The 25,534-nt window shown below is 42.6% G+C and overlaps 1 protein-coding gene across 1 annotated transcript in view; it reads left to right on the forward strand.

Moving 5' to 3' along the window:
- The window catches only part of efcc1 (EF-hand and coiled-coil domain containing 1), a 90,145-nt gene extending 81,761 nt beyond the window's left edge, over positions 1-8,384 (forward strand). Inside the window, exon 9 of the mRNA XM_021592126.3 lies at positions 5,996-8,384. Coding sequence (XP_021447801.3) covers positions 5,996-6,201 — 206 coding nt within the window. The 3' untranslated portion in view covers positions 6,202-8,384. The remainder of the gene's footprint in view (positions 1-5,995) is intronic.
- Positions 8,385-25,534: the final 17,150 nt, after the last annotated feature.

Consider the following 25,534-nt stretch of genomic DNA (forward strand, 5'->3'; position numbering starts at 1 on the left):
AAATCAACAATTCCCTGTATATTATGAAACGGCATCTTTGACCAATCACCGAACTATTTCAGCATGAAGGAGTCTAATCATCGCAATTTTATTGCATGATCCATCGCCACAGTACAAAAAGAGGGCTTGCAATTTCAACCAATCACCCCACATTTACCGCATAATATGGTTCTATCAGGGTACACGGCAACTAACTTTTTCCCTCATCAGCACATTTTCGTGACAATTTGGACAGAATCATTGCTTATTGCCATGCAAAATGTCATAATTGCAGCAGTAAAATCAAGCATTTAAGCACGCTGATATCAAAAAAATCTTTGCGGAATCCTGGAGGGACTGACTATAAATTGCGTTTTTTCCCAGAAAATCTATATATCCATTTTCAGAATGGAAATATGGTATATTTGGTAAATTTGCTTTTATTGTTTAAATAACTTGTGAAATGGATTAGTGTGTTTTTTCACTAATTAATCATGGCATGGGGTTTTCAATGACAGACATGTATTTGTTTAAAATTTATCAATTGATGGTTTCATTTCAGAGTAAAATACTTGTTTTTTTTGCTAAATGCTATTTATCCGCCTGCACTACATTTTTGATAAAGAACTGTAGAAATTATACTTTTTGACGTTAACATTTTTTTAAATAAAAAATGTATTCAATACAGTAATATGAGATCTATATGTAAAAAATTAAATTTGACATTTTTGTCATTTAGCATATGCTCTTATCTAGAGCAACTTCCAGTTAGTGCATTCATCTTAAAATGGCTAGGTTGGACGTTACAGTCAAATATACACAGGTTGACGTTTATTGGGATGAGTCTTTCTTTCTGCGATTTCTGCTAGATGGGCCAATTGCAAAGTCAAAATTGTAAAAATTATTAAAACAAACATTTGCTATTTGGTCTTAATTTAAGGTTAGGAATTAGGGTTAGGGTTAGATGTTAGGGTTAGGCGTTAGGGTTAGGGTTAGGGTTAGGCATTAGGGTTAGCAGTGTGGTTAAAGGTACACAGCTCTCTGGGTGAGGTTCTGTCTGTCTAACACACTGACATGTACAGCTCTCTGGGTGAGGTTCTGTCTGTCTAACACCTTGACATGTGCAGCTCTCTGGGTGAGGTTCTGTCTGTCTAACACACTGACATGTAGAGCTCTCTGGGTGAGGTTCTGTCTGTCTAACACACTGACGTGTGCAGCTCTCTGGGTGAGGTTCTGTCTGTCTGACACACTGACATGTGCAGCTCTCTGGGTGAGGTTCTGTCTGTCTAACACACGGACATGTGCAGCTCTCTGGGTGAGGTTCTGTCTGTCTAACACACTGACATGTGCAGCTCTATGGGTGAGGTTCTGTCTGTCTAACACACTGACATGTACAGCTCTCTGGTTGAGGTTCTGTCTGTCTAACACACTGACATGTACAGCTCTCTGGTTGAGGTTCTGTCTGTCTAACACACTGACATGCACAGCTCTCTGGGTGAGGTTCTGTCTGTCTGACACACTGACATGTACAGCTCTCTGGGTGAGGTTCTGTCTGTCTAACACACTGACATGCACAGCTCTCTGGGTGAGGTTCTGTCTGTCTAACACCCTGACATGTACAGCTCTCTGGGTGAGGTTCAGTCTGTCAAACACACTGACATGTGCAGCTCTTTGGGTGAGGTTCTGTCTGTCTAACACACTGACATGCACAGCTCTCTGGGTGAGTTGCTGTGTGTCTAACACACTGACATGCACAGCTCTCTGGCTGAGGTTCCGTCTGTCTAACACACTGACATGTGCAGCTCTCTGGGTGAGGTTCTGTCTGTCTAACACACTGACATGCCCAGCTCTCTGGGTGAGGTTCTGTCTAACACTGACATGTACCGCTCTCTGGGTGAGGTTCTGTCTGTCTAACACACTGACATGTGCAGCTCTCTGGGTGAGGTTCTGTCTGTCTAACAGCTCTATGGGTGAGGTTCTGTCTGTCTAACACACTGACATGTACCGCTCACTGGGTGAGGTTCTGTCTGTCTAACACACTGACATGTGCAGCTCTCTGGGTGAGGTTCTGTCTGTCTAACACACTGACATGTGCAGCTCTATGGGTGAGGTTCTGTCTGTCTAACACACTGACATGTACAGCTCTCTGGTTGAGGTTCTGTCTGTCTAACACACTGACATGCACAGCTCTCTGGGTGAGGTTATGTCTGTCTGACACACTGACACGTACAGCTCTCTGGGTGAGGTTCTGTCTGTCTAACACACTGACATGTGCAGCTCTCTGGGTGAGGTTCTGTCTGTCTAACACACTGACATGTGCAGCTCTATGGGTGAGGTTCTGTCTGTCTAACACACTGACATGTACAGCTCTCTGGTTGAGGTTCTGTCTGTCTAACACACTGACATGCACAGCTCTCTGGGTGAGGTTATGTCTGTCTGACACACTGACACGTACAGCTCTCTGGGTGAGGTTCTGTCTGTCTAACACACTGACATGTACAGCTCTCTGGGTGAGGTTCTGTCTGTCTAACACACTGACATGTAAAGCACTCTGGGTGAGGTTCTGTGTGTCTAACACACTGACATGTGCAGCTCTCTGGGTGAGGTTCTGTCTGTCTAACACACTGACATGTGCAGCTCTCTGGGTGAGGTTCTGACTGTCTAACACACTGACATGTGCAGTTCTCTGGGTGAGGTTCTGTCTGTCTAACACACTGACATGTACAGCTCTCTGGGTGAGGTTCTGTCTGTCTAACACACTGACGTGTGCAGCTCTCTGGGTGAGGTTCTGTCTATCTGACACACTGACATGTGCAGCTCTCTGGGTGAGGTTCTGTGTGTCTAACACACTGACATGCACAGCTCTCTGGGTGAGGTTCTGTCTGTCTAACACCTTGACATGTGCAGCTCTCTGGGTGAGGTTCTGTCTGTCTAACACACTGACATGTACAGCTCTCTGGGTGAGGTTCTGTCTGTCTAACACACTGACGTGTGCAGCTCTCTGGGTGAGGTTCTGTCTGTCTGACACACTGACATGTGCAGCTCTCTGGGTGAGGTTCTGTCTGTCTAACACACGGACATGTGCAGCTCTCTGGGTGAGGTTCTGTCTGTCTAACACACTGACATGTGCAGCTCTATGGGTGAGGTTCTGTCTGTCTAACACACTGACATGTACAGCTCTCTGGTTGAGGTTCTGTCTGTCTAACACACTGACATGTACAGCTCTCTGGTTGAGGTTCTGTCTGTCTAACACACTGACATGCACAGCTCTCTGGGTGAGGTTCTGTCTGTCTGACACACTGACATGTACAGCTCTCTGGGTGAGGTTCTGTCTGTCTAACACACTGACATGCACAGCTCTCTGGGTGAGGTTCTGTCTGTCTAACACACTGACATGCACAGCTCTCTGGGTGAGGTTCTGTCTGTCTAACACCCTGACATGTACAGCTCTCTGGGTGAGGTTCAGTCTGTCAAACACACTGACATGTGCAGCTCTTTGGGTGAGGTTCTGTCTGTCTAACACACTGACATGCACAGCTCTCTGGGTGAGTTGCTGTGTGTCTAACACACTGACATGCACAGCTCTCTGGCTGAGGTTCCGTCTGTCTAACACACTGACATGTGCAGCTCTCTGGGTGAGGTTCTGTCTGTCTAACACACTGACATGCCCAGCTCTCTGGTTGAGGTTCTGTCTAACACTGACATGTGCAGCTCTCTGGGTGAGGTTCTGTCTGTCTAACACACTGACATGTGCAGCTCTCTTGGTGAGGTTCTGTCTGTCTAACACACTGACATGTGCAGCTCTCTGGGTGAGGTTCTGACTGTCTAACACACTGACATGTGCAGCTCTCTGGGTGAGATTCTGTCTGTCTAACACACTGACATGCACAGCTCTCTGGGTGAGGTTCTGTCTAACACACTGACATGTGCAGCTCTTTGGGTGAGGTTCTGTCTGTCTAACGCACTGACATGTACAGCTCTCTGGGTGAGGTTCTGTGTGTCTAACACACTGACATGCACAGCTCTCTGGGTGAGGTTCTGTCTGTCTAACACACTGACATGTCTAGTTCTCTGGGTGAGGTTCTGTCTGTCTAACACACTGACATGTGCAGCTCTCTGGGTGAGGTTCTGTCTGTCTAACACACTGACATGTGCAGGTCTCTGGGTGAGGTTCTGTCTAACACACTGACATGTACAGCTCTCTGGGTGAGGTTATGTCTGTCTAACACACTGACATGTGCAGCTCTTTGGGTGAGGTTCTGTCTGTCTAACACACTGACATGTGCAGCTCTCTGGGTGAGGTTCTGTCTGTCTAACACACTGACATGCACAGCTCTCTGGGTTAGGTTCTGTCTGTCTAACACACAGACATGTGCAGCTCTCTGGGTGAGGTTCTGTCTGTCTAACACACTGACATGTGCAGCTCTCTGGGTGAGGTTCTGTTTGTCTAACACACTGACATGCACAGCTCTCTGGGTGAGGTTTCTGTCTGTCTAACACACTGACATGTACAGCTCTCTGGGTGAGGTTCTGTCTGACACACTGACATTTGCAGCTCTTTGGGTGAGGTTCTGTCTGTCTAACGCACTGACATGTACAGCTCTCTGGGTGAGGTTCTGTCTGTCTAACACACTGACATGCACAGCTCTCTGGGTGAGGTTCTGTCTGTCTAACACACTGACATGCACAGCTCTCTAGGTGAGGTTCTGTCTGTCTAACACACTGACATGTGCAGCTCTCTGGGTGAGGTTCTGTCTGTCTAACACACTGACATGCACAGCTCTCTGGGTGAGGTTCTGTTTGTCTAACACACTGACATGTGCAGCTCTCTGGGTGAGGTGCTGTCTGTCTAACACACTGACATGTATAGCTCTCTGGGTGAGGTTCTGTCTGTCAAACACACTGACATGTGCAGCTCTCTGGGTGAGGTTTCTGTCTAACACACTGACATGTGCAGCTCTCTGGGTGAGGTTCTGTCTGTCTAACACATTGACATGTGCAGCTCTCTGGGTGAGCTTCTGTCTGTCTAGCACACTGACATGCACAGCTCTCTGGGTGAGGTTCTGTCTGTCTAACACACTGACATGTGCAGCTCTCTGGTTGAGGTTTCTGTCTAACACACTGACATGTGTAGCTCTCTGGGTGAGGTTCTGTCTGTCTAACACACTGACATGTACAGCTCTCTGGGTGAGGTTCTGTCTGTCTAACACACTGACATGTGCAGCTCTCTGGGTGAGGTTCTGTCTGTCTAACACACTGACATGTGCAGCTCTCTGGGTGAGGTTCTCTCTGTCTAACACACTGACATGTGCAGCTCTCTGGGTGAGGTTCTCTCTGTCTAACACACTGACATGTGCAGCTCTCTGGGTGAGGTTCTCTCTGTCTAACACACTGACATGTGCAGCTCTCTGGGTGAGGTTCTGTCTGTCTAACACACTGACATGCACAGCTCTCTGGGTGAGTTTCTGTCTGTGTAACACACTGACATGCACAGCTCTCTGGGTGAGGTTCTGTCTGTCAAACACACTGACATGCACAGCTCTCTGGGTGAGGTTCTGTCTTTCAAACACACTGACATGCACAGCTCTCTGGGTGAGGTTCTGTCTGTCAAACACACTGACATGCACAGCTCTCTGGGTGAGGTTATGTCTGTCTAACACACTGACATGCACAGCTCTCTGGGTGAGGTTCTGTCTGTCAAACACACTGACATGCACAGCTCTCTGGGTGAGGTTCTGTCTGTTTCTTTTTTGGTTGCGATATGATTCCATATGTGTTATTTCATAGTTTGATGTCTTCACAATTATTCTACAATGTAGAAAATAGTACAAATAAAAAATGAACCCTTGAATGTGTAGGTTTGTCGAAACATTTGACTACTACTGTATATTTTATTGGACAAAGAGACTGCCTTAGAAGAGATATATATATATATATGTTTTATCTCCCCTCTCTCTCAGACAGAGTCTCTTTAACCAATAACATAGATATAAACCATCTATCTCCTCTCTCTCAGGGAAAGACCACATTCTGGAGGTTCTGAATGCTCTGTACCACGAGCTGGCTGCCTGTGAGGTCTTGACCACCAGCGGAACTCTGGAGAGAACACAGTCCCTCAGAAACCCTCTGGAGAGAACACAGTCCCTCAGCAATCCTCTGGCGAGAACTCAGTCCCTCAGCAACCCTCTGGCGAGAACTCAGTCCCTCGGCAACCCTCTGTAGAGAACTCAGTCCCTCGACAACCCTCTGGAGAGAACACAGTCCCTCAGCGACCCTCTGGAGAGAACCCAGTCCCTCGGCAACCCTCTGGAGAGAACACAGTCCCTCAGCGACCCTCTGGAGAGAACCCAGTCCCTCGGCAACCCTCTGGAGAGAACACAGTCCCTCAGCGACCCTCTGGAGAGAACCCAGTCCCTCGGCAACCCTCTGGAGAGAACGCAGTCCCTCGGCAACCCTCTGGAGAGAACACAGTCCTCAGCAACCCTCTGGAGAGACCACAGTCCCTCAGCAACCCTCTGGAGAGAACTCAGTCCCTCAGCAACCCTCTGAAGAGAACACAGTCCCTCAGCAACCTTTTTTAGAGAACACAGTCCCTCAGCAACCTTTTTTAGAGAACACAGTCCCTCGGCAACCCTCTGGAGAGAACTCAGTCCCTCGGCAACCCTCTGGAGAGAACGCATTCCCTCAGCAACCCTCTGGAGAGAACACAGTCCCTCAACAACCCTAGTAGTTACTGAACAACCCTAGTAGTTACTGAAGTTCCCCTGGGCGGGGAGGTGAAGAGGCTTTTACCCTGGCATGGGAAACATTTAAATTGCATACTCCTTGCGTCCTCTCTCCTCGTCTCCTTCTCAAAACCCATTGATTGACAAACCCAGATGTCCCTCCTCTCTGACCTTTTCCTCTAGTAGGTTTTGAGAAGGAGACAAGAGAGGACGCACGGGGTATGCAATTGAGATGTTCCCCATGCCAGGGTCCAAGCCTTCTCACGTCAGCGCCCAGGGGAACTTCAGTAACTACAATTGGTTCCTGGTCAGACCATAATGTACAGCATTATTTACACTACATGGCCAAAAGTATGTGGACACCTGCTCATCAAACATCTCATTCCAAAACCATGGACATCCGTATGGAGTTGGTCCTCCCTTTGCTGCCATAACAGCATCCACTCTTCCTGGAAGGCTTTCCACTAGATGTTGGAACATTACTGCAAGGACTCGCTTCCATTCAGCCACAAGAGCATTAGTGAGATTGGGCACTGATGATGTGTGATTAGGCCTGGTTTGCAGTCTTTGTTCCAATTCATCCCAAAGGTGTTCGATGGGGTTGAGATCAGGGCTCTGTGCAGGTCAGTCAAGTTCTTCCGTTATCGACAAATCATTTCTGTATGGACCTCGCTTTGTGCGTGGGGGTATTGTCATGCTGAAACAGGAAAGGGCCTTCCCCAAACTGTTGCCACAAAGTTGAAAGCACAGAATTGTCTAAAATGTAATTGTATGCTATAGCATTAAGCTTTTCCTTCTCTAGAACTAAGGAGCCCGAACCATGAAAAACAGCCCCAGACCATTATACCTCATCCACCAAACTTTACAGTTGGAAGTATGCATTAGGGCAGGTAGCGTTCTCCTGGCATCCGCCAAACCCAGATTCATCCATTGGCCTGCCAGATGGTGAAGCGTGATTCATCACTCCAGAGAACGCGTTTCCACTGCTCCAGAGTCCATTGGCGGCGAGCGTCACAACACTCCAGCCGACGCTTGGCATTGTGCATGGTGATCTTAGGCTTGTGTGCGGCTGCTTGGCCATGGAAACCCATTTCATGAAGCTCCCGACTAATAGTTATTGTGCTGACGTTGCTTCCAGAGAAAATGTTGAATTCGGTGGTGAGTGTTGCAACAAACAGACAATTTTTACGCCCTTCAGCACTTTGCAGTCCCGTTCTGTGAGTTTGTGTGGTCTATCACTTCTGTTATTGCCATGATTGCTCCTAGATGTTTCCACTTCACAATAACAGCACTTAGCTGATGAGAGAGAAACGTCATCAGAGCACCCAACAGGACACTGTACTGTCTACACTCAGTTTGTTGTTAACATTAAAACTTTTTCACAACGCGGTTAGCCTTTACGGCTGGGACTGCAAGTTTGTGTTCCTTTTTTTTGCGAGGATTCCGCGAGTGCTAGCTGGCTGTACTACAGACACCTGTCATTGTCTTGGGAAAGACTCACTGTTATCTTCTCGTAAAACAACTGGTTGCAGTATAGAGCCAATCTGGATACCAAGCAGATCCTGAGGGAATCTACGAGTACCAACAGCTTTACGCTATGGAGGAACAACATACTCCTTCGTGGAAAGATCCGACCACCTCACAAAATAACTTTAACCCCCCCAAAAAAAAAAAAAAAAATTATCTACAGACACGGACAATTTACTTACCATTGAGGTAGAGGCTAGTGCTCTGGCTGGAATCTATGCAACAATGGAAAAGTTGTGTGAGGAGGTAGCAGAGCTGAGGGGGAGTTTGGAGTTCAGGCGCGGTGAAATTCTCAGGCTCCAAAGAGAAAACAAGACACTCACAGCCAAGGTAAAAATCCACGATTCCAACATGGATTGTCTACTCAGGGAAAACAGGGTGATGAAGGAGACGCTACTAGACATACAAAGTCGTAGCGTGAAAATCTATTTTTTTCTGGTATTCCTGAGGACGCAATCAGAGAATTCATGAAATCCGCATTGCAACTTCCTATAGAGACTGTAAACAAGGTGGCTTTTCACCGGGTACAGACTTGGAGCTCGGAGCTACAAGACCAAGGATCCCCGACCGATCATCGCAAAATTTGAACACTACCAACAAAAGGAGCTGATCAAAAGCAGAGGAAGGGAGCTTAAAGGGACCAAATTCAGTCTCAATGACCAATTTCCAAAGGATATAAAGAACGTCATAAGAGACTGTATCCGGTACAAAGACAACAAAGGAAGGATGGTAGGCGTGCCTTTATCATTGTGGACAAACTCTTTATAGAAGGACAGCTGTTCCGAGACAGCTCCGAGATAACACCATGGCTGCACTAAATTATACAGGGACTTCAGGTTACGAAAAAAAGGTATGGGAACTGTTTAAAATATCTGAACATTATGAAGTGAATATGAACACACACGTTCTCAACTTGCTTGCTTACACATACAGACTTATACATACACACACACCTGATCTCGCTCTCTTCTCTCACTCTCTCTTTCTCTCTTTTCTCTTCTCTCCCTCTCTATTGTCGAGAACTGTTTTATAATTTAATGTGTTTATTGTTTGTCTATCTTTTTTATGTATTTGTCTACAAGTTTATATATGTTTACAACAAGCAAGGGGACGATATCAGAGTAGGGGCATTGGGGAATAATAACATATTGTACGGAATAAATTTGTACTGTAGTGAAGCCGTCTCCAGAGTAATGCAAGGTCTCTTTCATGATCTTGTGAAATGTAAATTGCTATGGAAATGCTGGGATGTGTTTTTCAATTATGTTAAATGTAATTATGATGCAACTATGATGGTGATACAATATGGATTACAATGATGAATATTAAGGCTGTACACACTACATGTTACACACATAGACACTCAAACATGCAAATTGGCAGAGTTGTTATTTATTTGAACATCACACATTATAGTCTTACTCTTATACTAGTCTTACTCTCTCATTATATTAGATCCAATATCATACACATCAACCTACTCAGATTTGTTACACACATAATTTGTCTAATTTTTTTTTACATTGTGGCATTGGCTCACAGGCAAACAGGCAAGGGAATAAAAAAATATTGCTAGAACCTATTTCTAAATATCAGACATTTGAAAGCTCTAGTTTTGACCTTCATAATACCTCTGATGGCAATAACTTTACAAGCTCTAATTATGGTCAATTTAGCCTGATAATAGTATCTAGTTATGGTAAGGGGTGAAATAAGTATAGCTAGTTATAATTGTAATGGTTTGGAAGATTATAAAAAAAGATCAGTCTTTACATGGCTAAATGAAAATGAACATAACATATACTGTTTACAAGAAACTCACTCTACATCCTTAGATGAAGTTGCGTAGAAAAATGAATTTTCTGTCATGTACAAAGGAACTCAAAGGGTGTGATGATATTAATTAACAAAAATTTTAATCTGAATGTGCAAATAATCAGGAGTGATTCTCAACGAAAGTGGATCCTTTTGTATATGAAAGTGGCCGAAAAATCTCATTAATCTATATGGTCCAAATCAGGATGATCCACACTTCTTCGAAAACATTTATACCAATTTATTGAACTTACAGGCAACAAATTATCTAATCTTTATGGTAGGAGACTATAACTGTAACGGCTGTTGGAAGGAGTGGAGGACCAAGGTGCAGCGTGGTACGTGTTCATCTTTATTATTTGAACTGAACACTGATTAACAAAAAAAAACAATGAAGAGAACGAACGAAACCGAAACAGTTCTGTTTGGTGCAGAAAGACACAAAACAGAAAACAACTACCCACAAAACCCATGTGGGAAAAAGCTACCTAAGTATGGTTCTCAATCAGAGACAACGGTAGACAGCTGCCTCTGATTGAGAACCACAGGCCAAACAACAAAGAAATACAAAACATAGAAACTGACTACCCACAAAACTCATGTGGGAAAAAGCTACCTAAGTATGGTTCTCAATCAGAGACAACGGTAGACAGCTGCCTCTGATTGAGAACCACACGGCCAAACAACAAAGAAATACAAAACATAGAAACTGAACATAGAATGCCCACCCTAGTCACACCCTGGCCTAAACAAAATAGAGAATAAAAGCCTCTCTGTGGCCAGGGCGTGACAATAACAGTGTCAAGTACATCAATGGACCGTTAAGGTAATCACTCTACAGACTATCATCACCGTGCCGTTAAGGAAATCACAAATATTATGGACACATTAGAAATAGTGGATATTTGGAGACAAAAAAAAACCCGACCTAGTGAGATATACATGGAGACTTAATCAAGCTAGTCGTCTTGACTACTTTCTTGTCTCTTTCTCTCTTGCATCAAAGGTTAAAAAAAAGTTTTAATAGGAGACAGAATACGATCAGATCATCATCTAATTGGCATTCACATAACTAGTAGATTTTCCACGTGGACCCAGATATTGGAAATTTAATCAAAGTTTACTGGAGGACAACTTATTTTTAACTAAGACAAAAGAATATATATAGGATAATATATATACAGTATAATATAGGTTCAGCAAATCCCCTTATTGTTTGGGATACCTTTAAATGTACCTTCAGGGGTCATTAAATTCAATTTTCATCAATAATAAAAAAGCAGTTTCTGGCTAAAGAGACAAGACTAACAAGGGAAATCCATGAACTAATAGTACAGGTAGATAGATATAAATAAAAACGATACTACAGAGATACAAAATAAGTTAGAGAAAAAACAAAAATAACTTGAAGAACTTATTCAAGAACGAACCAATGTAATCTATTACAAAAATAAAGCAAACTGGATGGAATATGGAGAGAAATGCACAAAATTATTCCTGAATCTCCAATACAGGAACACTAACAAAAATAATTTGCAGAAACTCGTTACTGAAGACGGAGTCATCTATAATTCTCCAAATTATATTTTAAAAGAGGAAGCTAATTATTTTAGGCAGATGTTCTCTTTTCCGTCTCATCCTCTCCCACTGAATGAAGATCATGGTAAGGAATTCTTTCCAAATAATATAAAAAATGGAAAATTAACAAATGTACAGAAAGATCAGTGGTCAAGGCCAAATTACAGAGGAAGAACCTTTTTGAGGCTATTAAATCCTTTCAGTCTGGAAAAAACCCAGGGCTTGATGGCATACCGGTAGAGGTATAGCAAGCCTTTTTTGATATACTAAAAGCTCCATTGTTAGATTGTTTTAACTACTCCTATAGAAATGGTAGTCTGTCACGTACTTGGCAGGAAGGTCTGATTTCTCTATTATTAAAACAAGACCCAGATGGCAAATATAAAGACCCAGTCTATCTAAAAAACCGGAGGCCCCTTACACTTCAATGTTGTGTTGCAAAAATACTAGCAAAATGCAGAGCACTCAGAATTAAAAGGGTTTTACCAGGTATTGTTCATCCTGATCAGACAGGTTTTTTACATGGACGATACATTGCAGATAATATACGACAACTACTAGAAATCATAGAACATCATGAAACATATAAGAAGCCAGGAATGGTATTTATAGCAGATTTTGAAAAGGCATTTGATAAAGTAAGACTGGATTTTATTTATAAATGCCTAGATTTTTTCAAGTTCTGTAATTCTCTTGTAAAATGGGTAAAAATAATGTATAGCAACCCCAGGTGTAAAATAGTAAATAATGGCTACTTCTCAGAGAGTTTTGAATTGTCAAGAGGAGTTAAACAAGGGTGTCCGCTGTCACCATATCTATTCGTTAATGGCCATCGAAATGCTAGCTATTAAAATCAGATCCAATAACAACATTAGAGGATTAGAAATCCAAGGCTTAAAAACAAAGGTGTGCTGATGACTCAAGTTTTATGTTAAGTCCTTAAGTTAGATCCCTGCAATGTCTCATTAAAGATCTAGATAACTTTTCTGCACTCTATGGACTAAAACCTAATTATGATAAGTGTGCAATATTACGTATTGGATCCTTAAAAAATACAACTTTTACATTACCTTGCAGCTTACCTATAAAATGGGCTGATGGTGAAGTAGACTTATATAAAGCTTATATAAATAAGCTTTCCACAATGAATTTCAATAGAAACTTTGTAAAAATAGACAAGATCCTGCAACCATGGAGAGGTAAATACCTGTCTATTTATGGAAAAATTGCCCTGATTAACTCCTTAGTTATATCTCAGTTTACTCACTTACTTATGGCGCTGCCTACTCCTGATGATTCGTTTTTCAAATCATATGAGCAAAAAATATTTCACTTTATCTGGGACGCTAAACTAGACAAAATATAACGTGCCTATCTATATAATGAATATGAATTGGGTGGGTTGAGATAATTAAATATAAAAGCACTAAACCTCTCTCTAAAAGCTTCACTCATTCAAAAGTTTTATTTGAACCCTAAATTCTCAAGTAGATTAATAAGAAAAGCTCATTCATTGTTTAAAAATGGCCTTTTTGCCTTTGTGCAGATTGCCATGTCTCATTTTCGATTAATTGAAAATGATACTTTTTTAAAAGTATCTGTCTTTTTCAAACAAGCATAGCAGAGCTGGCTACAATTACAATTTCATTCCCCTGAAAAGATAGAACAAATATTACAACAAATATTATGGCTGAACTCAACTGGGCTGGTTTATAAAATACCTGTATTTATGGGAAAGATGTTTGAAAAGGGTATTTTGTTCTTAAATGATATTGTAAATTGGAATGGAAGAGTTATGTCCTTCATGGAGTTATCAGAATTGTACGGGAAGGTCTGCTCAATCCAAGAGTACAACCAATTGAGTACAGCATTGCCCCAAAAATGGAGGAGGCGGGTGGCAGCGGGAGGAGGTAGGGAACTGGTCTGTCTGCCCAATATAAAGGATCAAAACTGGAGGAGGCAGGTGGCAGCGGGAGGAGGTAGCCAACTGATCTGTCTGCCCAATATAAAGGATCAAACTGGCGGAGGAATAAAAATAGCATAAATAGGAAAGTATACCAGTTCCATTTGAGGACCAGGATGTTGACAACTGTGCCAAACAGATTGCAAATAGTTGGGAAGAGATTTTTGATGTACCGATTTTATGCCCGTTGACGTCCGTTGCCCGTTGACGTCCGTTGCCCGTTGACGTCACGGGCCATAAACCCTGTACCATGAAATCGGTACATCAAAAATCTCTTCCCAACTATTTGCAATCTGTTTGGCACAGTTGTACCATGAGTATGAGTTGATATATAAAACGCAAGATTTAAGACTTTGTGCTTTTCAGCTAAAATTATTACATAGAATTCTTGCCACCAACAAAATGTTGAATATTTGGGGCATAAAATCATTGAAGCTCTGCATATTTTGTTGTGAGGATACAGAATCAATAGACCATTTTTTTTGTTATTGCTCCCAGGTAGCCCTGTTTCTGGTCTCTGGTTCAGGAATGGCTGATCTAAAATTGACCCTAGAAATAGTACTGTTAGGAGATCTGGAGAGACCGGGTCAGTTAATTACTAATATACTAATACTCTTAGTTAAAGTATTTATCTTCAACACGCAATCTGTAGATTCTATTCGATTATATAGACTGAAATTGTACGTTAAACATTATAGCATTGTTGAGAGATATGTGTTGCGTAGAAACACGAAGTGGGTGATCAACAGAGATAAATGGGATGGGCTGAGGGAAGCTGAGGGTTGGTATGTGGAATTGGAGACAAGTGGGAGTGGAGTTGCTGTGTGAGAGAGAGAATGATGGTCAAAAGATAAAGGGGAAAAAAAGTCTAAATAAACATAATAAAAGTAAATTTGAATGACACTGAGGGGCAGAGTTTTTACAACTAATGCCGGTTTGCCTGAGGCTGATGCAGTGCAGGTGTTTGTACACATGCATATACACACACTCTCATTCAAATAAACACATATAAGAACACACACATACATGTAATAGTGCCAGACATGCACACAAACATATACAGTAGGCATTGCTGTTATGATTTCAGTTGTCCTTGATGTCCTTTGTTTTAAATGAGTTATTTTGTTTTATTTTGCATTGTTGTTCGCTGTTTTCTTCTGTCTTTTCCTTTTTTCTCTTTAGTTCATTCTCTTGGTTGTTGGTGCATTGGGGGGTTCTTGGGGGTGGGGAATGGAATCAATTGTATATATTTTTTTCTTCTGGGGTGGACTGTGGGAGGGGTCTCAAATGGTTGAGGGACAGCTATTGGGGAACTGTGGGGGGATCTTGGAGGGTTTGGGTTTCACAGATTGTGATCATGAAAAAGGAAATTACATATGATATTTATTTTATATCACTATCATGCACATGCACCCTCACACATTAGGATGGCTCTGTTGCAGAAAGACTGATACATGTTTGATAGTGTCTTGATGCTGTATTGGTTGTCCTTCATGTTCTAATACTTTAATGTTTCCCCTTCCCTGTGTTTTTTGTAATAAGTAATTATTAAAAAATAATATTTTTTTTTTAAATAACAGCCCTTACAGTTGACCAGGGCAGCTCAAGCAGGACAGAAATTTGACTAACTGACTTGTTGGAAAGGTGGAACCCTATGACGGTGCCACGTTGAAAGTCACTGAGCTCTTCAGTAAGGCCCTTCTACTGCTAATGTTTGTCTATGGAGATTACATGGCTGTGTGCTCGATTTTATACACCTGTCAGCAACGGGTGTGGCTGAAATAGCCAAATCCACTAATTTGAAGGGATGTCTACATACTTTTGTATATATAGTGTACCGTATATCTGTCATGTTCCTTTCTATGCCTCTGTTAAGAGAAGTTATAGAACTGTTGATTTTCTTTCTTTAACTACAGCATTCTCATTAGAACCTTCAGGCCCATTTCAATCAGATTCACTTTAGCTGATGTTTTGACGGTGTTGAAGATGGAACTGCATTAGAGCTGTCAAATCCAAAACGGCTCCCGGCATTATACCTAAAGCAGACATTGCCATTTGCTGCAGAGTCAATTGAGATATATCTCATGCAGTCTTGTTTACAAGTTCCAACACTATAATGTGAGATGTAATCTACACCTCCATTAGGATGTTAGAAATCCTCATTATTTAGTTTCATGATTTTCAATTTGAGCTTCATTATTTCTATATAGCCTACACTTTCTCCTTCTAAACTTCTAACGCAAGTGGGACGGGTGTGGCTTCGTGACAATGGGAGGATTTGATAATGCTGAGCCGTGGGGCACCGGTCTATGGCCCGTGACGTCAACGGGCAAAAGAAATGAGGGAGGAGAGCCCTTCTCAAATGGAACAGTAATCTGCGCCACTCAGTCAACAAGGCAGCGTGGTGCATTGTCCAGAAACATACATCTATTTAACATAAAATAGAATTGTAGAATTGAATTTTCAAACTGTTTTTTATTGGGAAGGCAGATAAAGCGTTTTTATCAAAAGCAATCACTTACTCCTCCATTAATTAATTAAATGATTTACTTCAGTTTTGTTTTGAGCCGTCTTTGCCATGGGCTTTGAATGGGGCACCTGGCTCACGCCCGGGAGGCAGCCTGGTTCCCAGAATGAATGCAATCAACTTTCATCCGGTGCAAAACACAGCTACAGTACCCAGGCGCCCGAGCCAGATTAATCAAATCCCCACATTGAACACAAGAGCAGCTGCTCACCGATTTGACAGCTCCAATGCAACTCCACCTCCAACACCACCAAAACATCAGCTATGCGGGTGTCGGCTATCAAATCAAATCAAATTTTATTTGTTACATGCGCCGAATACAACAGGTGCAGACCTTACCATGAAATGCTTACGTACAAGCCCGTAACCAACAATGCAGTTTTTTTTTGAAGTAAGAAAATATTTGCTACAAAAATACATAAAAAAATTAAATAAAGTATTTAAAAAAGTAACACAATAAAATAACCATAACGAGGCTATATACAGGAGGTATAGGTACAGAGTCAATGTGCGGGGGTACAGGTTAGTCGAGGTAGTTGAGGTAATATGTACATGTAGGAAGGGCTAAATTGTCTATGCATAGATAATAAACAGCCAGTAGCAGCAGCTTAAAAAAGGGAGTGAATGCAAATAGTCCGGGTAGCAACTTGAGTCTCTGCTCGGCAGTCTAATGGCTTGGGGGTAGAAGTTGTTAAGGAGCCTTTTGGACCTAGACTTGGCGCTCCTGTACCGCTTGCCATGCGATAGCAGAGAGAACAGCCTAGGATTGGGAGGCTGGAGTCTTTGACCATATTTAGGGCCTTCCTCTGACACCGCCTAGTATAGAGGTCCTGGACGACAGGAAGCTTGGCCCGGTTTATATTTGCAGCTACTCTTCCTGGGGTCCAGGAAAATTAAGACAGTTATACAATTGTAAAAACATTACAATATATTCAAAACAGATTTCACAACACCTTGTGTGCCCTCAGGTCCCTACTCTACTACCACATATCTACAACACAAAATCCATGTGTACGTGTGTGTATGCATGTGTCTGTGCCTATGTTTGTGTTTTTTCACAGTCCCCGGTGTTCCATAAGGTGCATTTGTATCTGTTTTTTAAATCTAATTTTACTGCTTGCATCAGTTACTTGAAGTGGAATAGAGTTTCCATGTAGTCATGGCTCTATGTAGTACTGTGGAATAGAGTTCCATGTGGTCATGGCTCTATGTAGTACTGTGTGCCTCCCATAGTCTGTTCTGGACATGGGGACTGGGAAGAGACCTCTGGTGGCATGTCGGTTAATATTTGATCTGATTGAGTCTTAGATACGGTGAAATATACAGAACCTGCTAGTTGAAGACATCTGTTTCTGATGTTATCTACAGTACTGACAGTAAGGACATTGTAGTACTTTGTTTCACTTGCTATATGATGCATTTGTTTTGTTGTTAATGTCATAAAATACCTGTCAATAACACTTCCAATAAAACTTCACAGTACTGCTGTCTGTATTATTATGCAAACCACACAATGTTAAACAAATGGAAATAATTGAAAACTCATTTTTTAAAGAAAACAGAAGGATATATTTATGCTATTCAATTGTTTTGTTTAATATACAACATTAAGAATGACAATGTAGAATTAGAAAAGTGGTGATATTTAAATAAACATTAACAGGGAACAGCAGAAATACATACAATACCCCGTAATGAAAAAGCAAAAACCGGTTTTACAGAAACAGAAATATCACATGTACATAAGTATTCAGACCCTTTACGCAGTACTTTGTTAAACTGCCTTTGGCAACCCTTTGGGTTGGAGGAGCAAACCCAGAGAAGACAAGGCAGGAGTACAGGCAAAGATTTTTTATAACTAACCCAATGTAGATTGGGCAGAATAAGCAAGGAAATGGGGAGAGCCAAGCACGAGCTAGCGAGATCGTATTGACGCGTTCTATCATGTATTTGCATATTTCTGTTAGGGAACACCTACTCTGTGAAATGTGTGTGTGCAATAACTCAATTCGCCCATGCACACCTTCTAAACATCTCACTTTTTAGAAACTTTGGGAAAAGGTAAAGTCTACAAAACGCAGTCCACTGTTCGTAACAGATTCTAGTTTTGGGAACAGAAAACTGTATGGAAATCAAATGTTTCATTAATAAGAAAATGTGCAGAATCTCGCTCCATCTTCTCCCACTGCTGGCACCTGGGCTTCTTCTTCTTCTTTAGGAATTGATTGCATCCAACTTTTAGGTGCATACACCGCCACCTACTTTAAATCAAATCAAATCAAGTGTATTGGTCACATACACATGGTTAGCAGATGTTAATGCGAGTGTAGTGAAATGCTTGTGCTTCTAGTTCCAACAATGCAGTAGTAACCAACGAGTAATCTAACCTAACAATTTCAAAACTACTACCTTATACACACAAGTGTAAAGGGATAAAGAATATGTACATAAAGATATATGAATGAGTGATGGTACAGAACGGTATAGGCAAGATGCAGTAGATGCTATCGAGTACAGTACATACATATGAGATGAGTAATGTAGGGTATGTAAACAAAGTGGCATAGTTTAAAGTGTATTACATAAAGATGCAGTAGATGATATAGAGTACAGTATATACATATACATATGAGATAAGTAATGTAGGGTATGTAAACATTATATTAAGTAGCATAGTTTAAAGTGGCTAGTGATATATATATATATATATATATATATATATATATATATATATATATATATATATATATATATATATTTTACATCAATTCCCATCAATTCCCATTATTGAAGTGGCTGGAGTTGAGTCAGTGTGTTGGCAGCAGCCACTCAATGTTAGTGGTGGCTGTTTAACAGTCTGATGGCCTTGAGATAGAAGCTGTTTTTCAGTGTCTCGGTCCCTGCTTTGATGCACCTGTACTGACCTCGCCTTCTGGATGATAGCGGGGTGAACAGGCAGTGGCTCGGGTGGTTGTTGTCCTGATGATCTTTATGGCCTTCCTGTTTTTCCCCGGTGATGCGTTGTGCAGACCTCACTACCCTCTGGAGAGCCTTACAGTTGTGGGTGGAGAAGTTGCCGTACCAGGCGGTGATACAGCCCGACAGGATGCTCTCGATTGTGCATCTGTAGAAGTTTGTGAGTGCTTTTGGTGACAAGCCGAATTTCTTCTGCCTCCTGAGGTTGAAGAGGCGCTGCTGCGCCTTCTTCACGATGCTGTCTGTGTGGGTGGACCAATTCAGTTTGATTCTTGATGTGTACACGAGGAACTTAAAACTTACTACCCTCTCCACTACTGTCCCATCGATGTGGATAGGGGGGTGCTCCCTCTGCTGTTTCCTGAAGTCCACAATCATCTCTTTTGTTTTGTTGACGTTGAGTGTGAGGTTATTTTCCTGACACCACACTCCGAGGGCCCTCACCTCCTCCCTGTAGGCCGTCTCGTCGTTGTTGGTAATCAAGCCTACCAATGTAGTGTCGTCCGCAAACTCCATCTCCACCATGATTCAGATGGAGGCGTGCATGGCCACGCAGTCGTGGGTGAACAGGGAGTACAGGAGAGGGCTCAGAACACACCCTTGTGGGGCCCCAGTGTTGAGGATCAAAGGGGTGGAGATGTTGTTACCTACCCTCACCACCTGGGGGCGGCCCGTCAGGACGTCCTGTACCTAGTTGCACAGGGCGGGGTCGAGACCCAGGGTCTCGAGCTTGATGACGAGTTTGGAGGGTACTATGGTGTTAAATGCTGAGCTGTAGTCGATGAACAGCATTCTCACATAGGTATTCCTCTTGTCCAGATGGGTTAGGGCAGTGTGCAGTGTGGTTGCGATTACGTCGTCTGTGGACCTATTTGGGCAGTAAGCAAATTGGAGTGGGTCTAGGGTTTCAGGTAGGGTGGAGGTGATATGGTCCTTGACTAGTCTCTCAAAGCACTTCATGATGACGGAAGTGAGTGCTACGAGGCGGTAGTCGTTTAGCTCAGTTACCTTAGATATCTTGGGAACAGGAACAATGGTGGCCCTCTTGAAGCATGTGGGAACAGCAGACTGGGATAAGGATTGATTGAATATGTCTGTAAACACACCAGCCAGCTGATCTGCGCATGCTCTGAGTATGCGGCTGGGGATGCCGTCTGGGCCTGTAGCCTTGCGAGGGTTAACACGTTTAAATGTTTTACTCACGTCAGCTGCAGTGAAGGAGAGTCCGCAGGTTTTGGTTGCAGGCCGTGTCAGTGGCACTGTATTGTCCTCAAAGCGGGTAAAAAAGTTATTTAGTCTGTCTGGGAGCAAGAGTTCCTGGTCCGCGACGGGCTGGTTTTCTTTTTGTAATCCGTGATTGACTGTAAACCCTGCCACATACCTCTTGTGTCTGAGCCTTTGAATTGCGACTCTACTTTGTCTCTATATTGACGCTTAGCTTGTTTGATTGCCTTGCGGAGGGAATAGCTACACTGTTTGTATTCGGTCATGTTTGCGGTCACCTTGCACTGGTTAAAAGCAGTGGTTCGCGCTTTCAGTTTTACTCGAATGCTGCCATCAATCCACGGTTTCTGGTTTGGGAATGTTTTAATCGTTGCTATGGGTACGACATCGTCAATGCACTTTCTAATGAACTCGCTCACCGAATCAGCGTATTCGTCAATGTTGTTGTTGGAAGCAATGCGTAACATATCCCAATCCATGTGATCGAAGCAGTCTTGAAGCGTGGAATCAGATTGGTTGGACCAGCGTTGAACAGACCTGAGCGTGGGAGCTTCTTGTTTTAGTTTCTGTCTGTAGGCAGAGAGCAACAAAATGGAGTCGTGGTCAGCTTTTCCGAAAGGAGGGCGGGGAAGGGCCTTATATGCGTTGCGGAAGTTAGAATAACAATGATCCAGGGTTGTACCAGCCCTGGTTGCGCAATCGATATGCTGCTAAAATTTAGGGAGTCTTGTTTTCAGATTAGCCTTGTTAAAATCCCCAGCTACAATGAATGCAGGCTCAGGATATGTGGCTTCCAGTTTGCATAGTCAAATAAAGTGTGTTCAGGGCCATCGATGTGTCTGCTTAGGGGGGAATATATACGGCTGTGATTATAATCGAAGAGAATTCCCTTGGTAGATAATGCGGTCGACATTTGATTGTGAGGAATTCTAAGTCAGGTGAACAGAAGGACTTGAGTTCCTGTATGTTGTTATGATCACACCACGTCTCGTTAATCATAAGGCATACCCCCCTGCCCCTCTTCTTACCAGAAAGATGTTTGTTTCTGTCGGCGCGACGCGTAAAGCAACCAGCTGGCTGCACCGACTCCGTTAGTGTCTCTCGAGTGAGCCATGTTTCCGTGAAGCAAAGAACGTTACAGTCTCTGATGTCTCTCTGGAAAGCTACCCTTGCTCGGATTTCATCAACCTTGTTGTCAAGAGACTGGACATTGGCGAGTAGTATGCTAAGGAGTGGTGCGCAATGTGCCCGTCTCCGGAGCCTGACCAGAAGACCGCTTCGTTTGCCTCTTTTACGACGTCGTTGTTTTGGGTTGCCGGCTGGGATTCGATCCGTTGTCCTGGGTGGAAGGCAGAACACAGGATCCGCTTCGCGAAAGTCATATTCCTGGTCGTAATGATGGTGAGTTGACGTTGCTCTTATATGCAGTAGTTCCTCCCGACTGTATGTTATGAAACCTAAGATTACCTGGGGTACCAATGTAAGAAATAACAAGTTTCCTAGGAACGCGAAGCGAGGCGGTCATCTCTGTCGGTGCGTAGAGGTGGTGTGTGAGGCCAGTCACGACCTACCTACATTCAATTTGTTGATACGGTAATACATTGGGGAAAAAAGAAAATTGCCCTATCAACTATTATCCCTCTAAAAAAAAAAATGCCCCATTACACTATTTAACCCTATTTAATTTGACTCCAGACCAACGGTCTGAGAGGACAGAAGACTCCCACTCAACACCCCCTGCAGCTGTTCTGCAGTAAATTCTCATAACCCTAAGTACTTTTGTGTCATTGCCACCACATTGCCTCTATTTTCAGGGACTTCTGATCCATTTCTAAAGTACAATTGACAACCATGGCTATGAATGCTAAAAAGCCCAGCTTACTGAAGCACATATTCTTCCCATCACTGTCTCTTTGATCTCTGCATACTCACAGGAATCCTCTCAGGATCCCTCACCCTGTACCCATCTTCCTCTACCACTCTCTTCACTGCTTCGGCATTGAACACTTTCTGTACTACACTAACCCTACCAACCTCAACTTGCCTCTCTCTCACCCAACATTCCAGTCTCATGGGCACCCCCACAGCTAAGACACACAACTTTCTCCACCGATACTACACATTCCTTTGTCTCATGCCCTCTTGCACACTTCTCACATCTAGTACTCTCCCTCCTACACACTGCTGCAACATGCCCATAACCTTGACACTTACAACACTGTAGTATTTTATGAACAAACACTCTCAAGAGATAACTTACACTTCCTACCTTGACCTTATCTGGCAAAGACTCTACATCAAAACTCAGCAGGGTAGACAATGTCTTCTCCGTTTCCCCACGCTCTCCACCGGGTCTCCGTCGCACCAAACGGTGGGCATCACAGACACCGGGAATCTTCAGTTTCAACTGATCCTCCTCAACACTTAATGGCACCCCATCATCACACCTTTCAATGGCTTCCTGCTCTGGAGAGAAAAGCAAGTAATTTCTTGTCACAATCACATGATCAGGAGCGCCCGCTCCCTCTGGACTAAAGAAAAACAATAAATCATCACTAATCCACTTCGAGTTATCCCTTACAAAAATGTACAATGGTGGTACAATGAAAAAACGACCATGGTTATACAGTGGGGCAAAAAAGTATTTAGTCAGCCACCAATTTATCTGCAAATTATGGTGGAAAATAAGTATTTGGTCACGTACAAACAAGCAAGATTTCTGGCTCTCACAGACCTGTAACTTATTTTTTAAGAGGCTCCTCTGTCCTCCACTCGTTACCTGTATTAATGAATTAATGACTGAAAAACAGCTTCTATCTCAAGGCCATCAGACTGTTAAACAGCCACCACTAACACTGAGTGGCTGCTGCCAACACACTGACACTGACTCAACTCCAGCCACTTTAATAATGGGAATTGATGGGAAATGATGTAAATATATCACTAGCCACTTTAAACAATGCTACCTTATATAAATGTTACTTACCCTACATTATTCATCTCATATGCATACGTATATACTGTACTCTATATCATCGACGGTATCCTTATGTAATACATGTATCACTAGCCACTTTATACTATACTATGCCACTTTGTTTACATACTCATCTCATTTGTACATACTGTACCCGATACCATCTACTGTATCTTGCCTATGCTGCTCTGTACCATCACTCATTCATATATCCTTATGTACATATTCTTTTTCCCCTTACACTGTGTACAAGACAGTAGTTTTGGAATTGTTAGTTAGATTACTTGTTATTACTGCATTGTCGGAACTAGAAGCACAAGCATTTCGCTACACTCGCATTAACATCTGCTAACCATGTGTATGTGACAAATAAAATTTGATTTGATTTGATTTAATGGTACCTGTTTGAACTTGTTATCAGTATAAAAGACACCTGTCCACAACCTCAAACAGTCACATTCCAAACTCCACTATGGCCAAGACCAAAGAGCTGTCAAAGGACACCAGAAACCAAATTGTAGGCTGGGAAGACTGAATCTGCAATAGGTAAGCAGCTTGGTTTGAAGAAATCAACTGTGGGACCAATTATTAGGAAATGGAAGACATACAAGACCACTGATAATCTCCCTCGATCTGGGGCTCCACGCAAGATCTCAACCCGTGGGGTCAAAAATGATCACAAGAACGGTGAGCAAAAATCACAGAACCACATGGGGGGGACCAAGTGAATGACCTGCAGAGAGCTGGGACCAAAGTAACAAAGCCTACCATCAGTAACACACTACGCCGCCAGGGACTCAAATCCTGCAGTGCCAGACGTGACCCCCTGCTTAAGCCGGTACATGTCCAGGCCCGTCTGAAGTTTGCTAGAGAGCATTTGGATGATCCAGAAGAAGATTGGGAGAATGTCATATGGTCAGATGAAACCAAAATATAACTTGTTGGTAAAAACTCAACTCGTCGTGTTTGGAGGACAAAGAATGCAGAGTTGCATCCAAAGAACACCATGCCTACTGTGAAGCATGGGGGTGGAAACATCATGCTTTGGGGCTGTTTTTCTGCAAAGGGACCAGAACGACTGATCCGTGTAAAGGAAAGAATGAATGGGGCCATGTATCGTGAGATTTTGAGTGAAAACCTCCTTCCATCAGCAAGGGCATTGAAGATGAAACGTGGCTGGGTCTTTCAGCATGACAATGATCCCAAACACACCGCCCGGGCAACGAAGGAGTGGCTTCATAAGAAGCATTTCAAGGTCCTGGAGTGGCCTAGCCAGTCTCCAGATCTCAACCCCATAGAAAATCTTTGGAGGGAGTTGAAAGTCCGTGTTGCCCAGCAACAGCCCCAAAACATCACTGCTCTAGAGGAGATCTGCATGGAGGAATGGGCCAAAATACCAGCAACAGTGTGTGAAAACCTTGTGAAGACTTACAGAAAATGTTTGACCTCTGTCATTGCCAACAAAGGGTATATAACAAAGTATTGAGATAAACTTTTGTTATTGACCAAATACTTATTTTCCACCATAATTTGCAATAAATTCATTAAAAATCCTACAATCTGATTTTCTGGAGAAAAAAAATTTCTCATTTTGTCTGTCATAGTTTAATTGTACCTATGATGAAAATTACAGGCCTCTCGTCTTTTTAAGTGGGAGAACTTGCACAATTGGTGGCTGACTAAATACATGTTTGCCCCACTGTATAACAAAGTATTGAGATAAACTTTTGTTATTGACCAAATACTTATTTTCCACCCTTTTTGCAAATAAATTCATAAAAAATCCTACAATGTGATTTTAAGGATTTTTTTTGTCATTTTGTCTGTCATAGTTGAAGTGTACCTATGATGAAAATTACAGGCCTCTCTCATCTTTTTAAGTGGGAGAACTTGTACAATTGGTGGCTGACTAAATACTTTTTTGCCCCACTGTACCATGTTATTTTCCTGCCATGGTACTGACCAAAAATGTTAGTTTTTTAAAATATACCATTGTTTTGTACTACCAGCATGTAGTGAAACATGAAAGCATGGTATTTGTTTACAATGTATTATGATGGTCTGTGTCCCACCGTTTTTCAGATAAAGTGACCAAAACCGTAGTAATTTATGGTAACGTAAACTCGTACATCGCCTTGGTCCGTACAATTGCCCTTATTTTAGCGCCCCCAAAACGTAATACTTCCAGAACAACTGTAATGTCAATACCATTGTAAAGCACAATTTCTCCCCTTTCCAACAGA

The sequence above is a fragment of the Oncorhynchus mykiss genome, chromosome 7, assembly GCF_057628025.1.
Source record: "Oncorhynchus mykiss isolate SJ-2025 chromosome 7, ASM5762802v1, whole genome shotgun sequence".
In the NCBI taxonomy this organism is placed as follows: domain Eukaryota; kingdom Metazoa; phylum Chordata; class Actinopteri; order Salmoniformes; family Salmonidae; genus Oncorhynchus; species Oncorhynchus mykiss.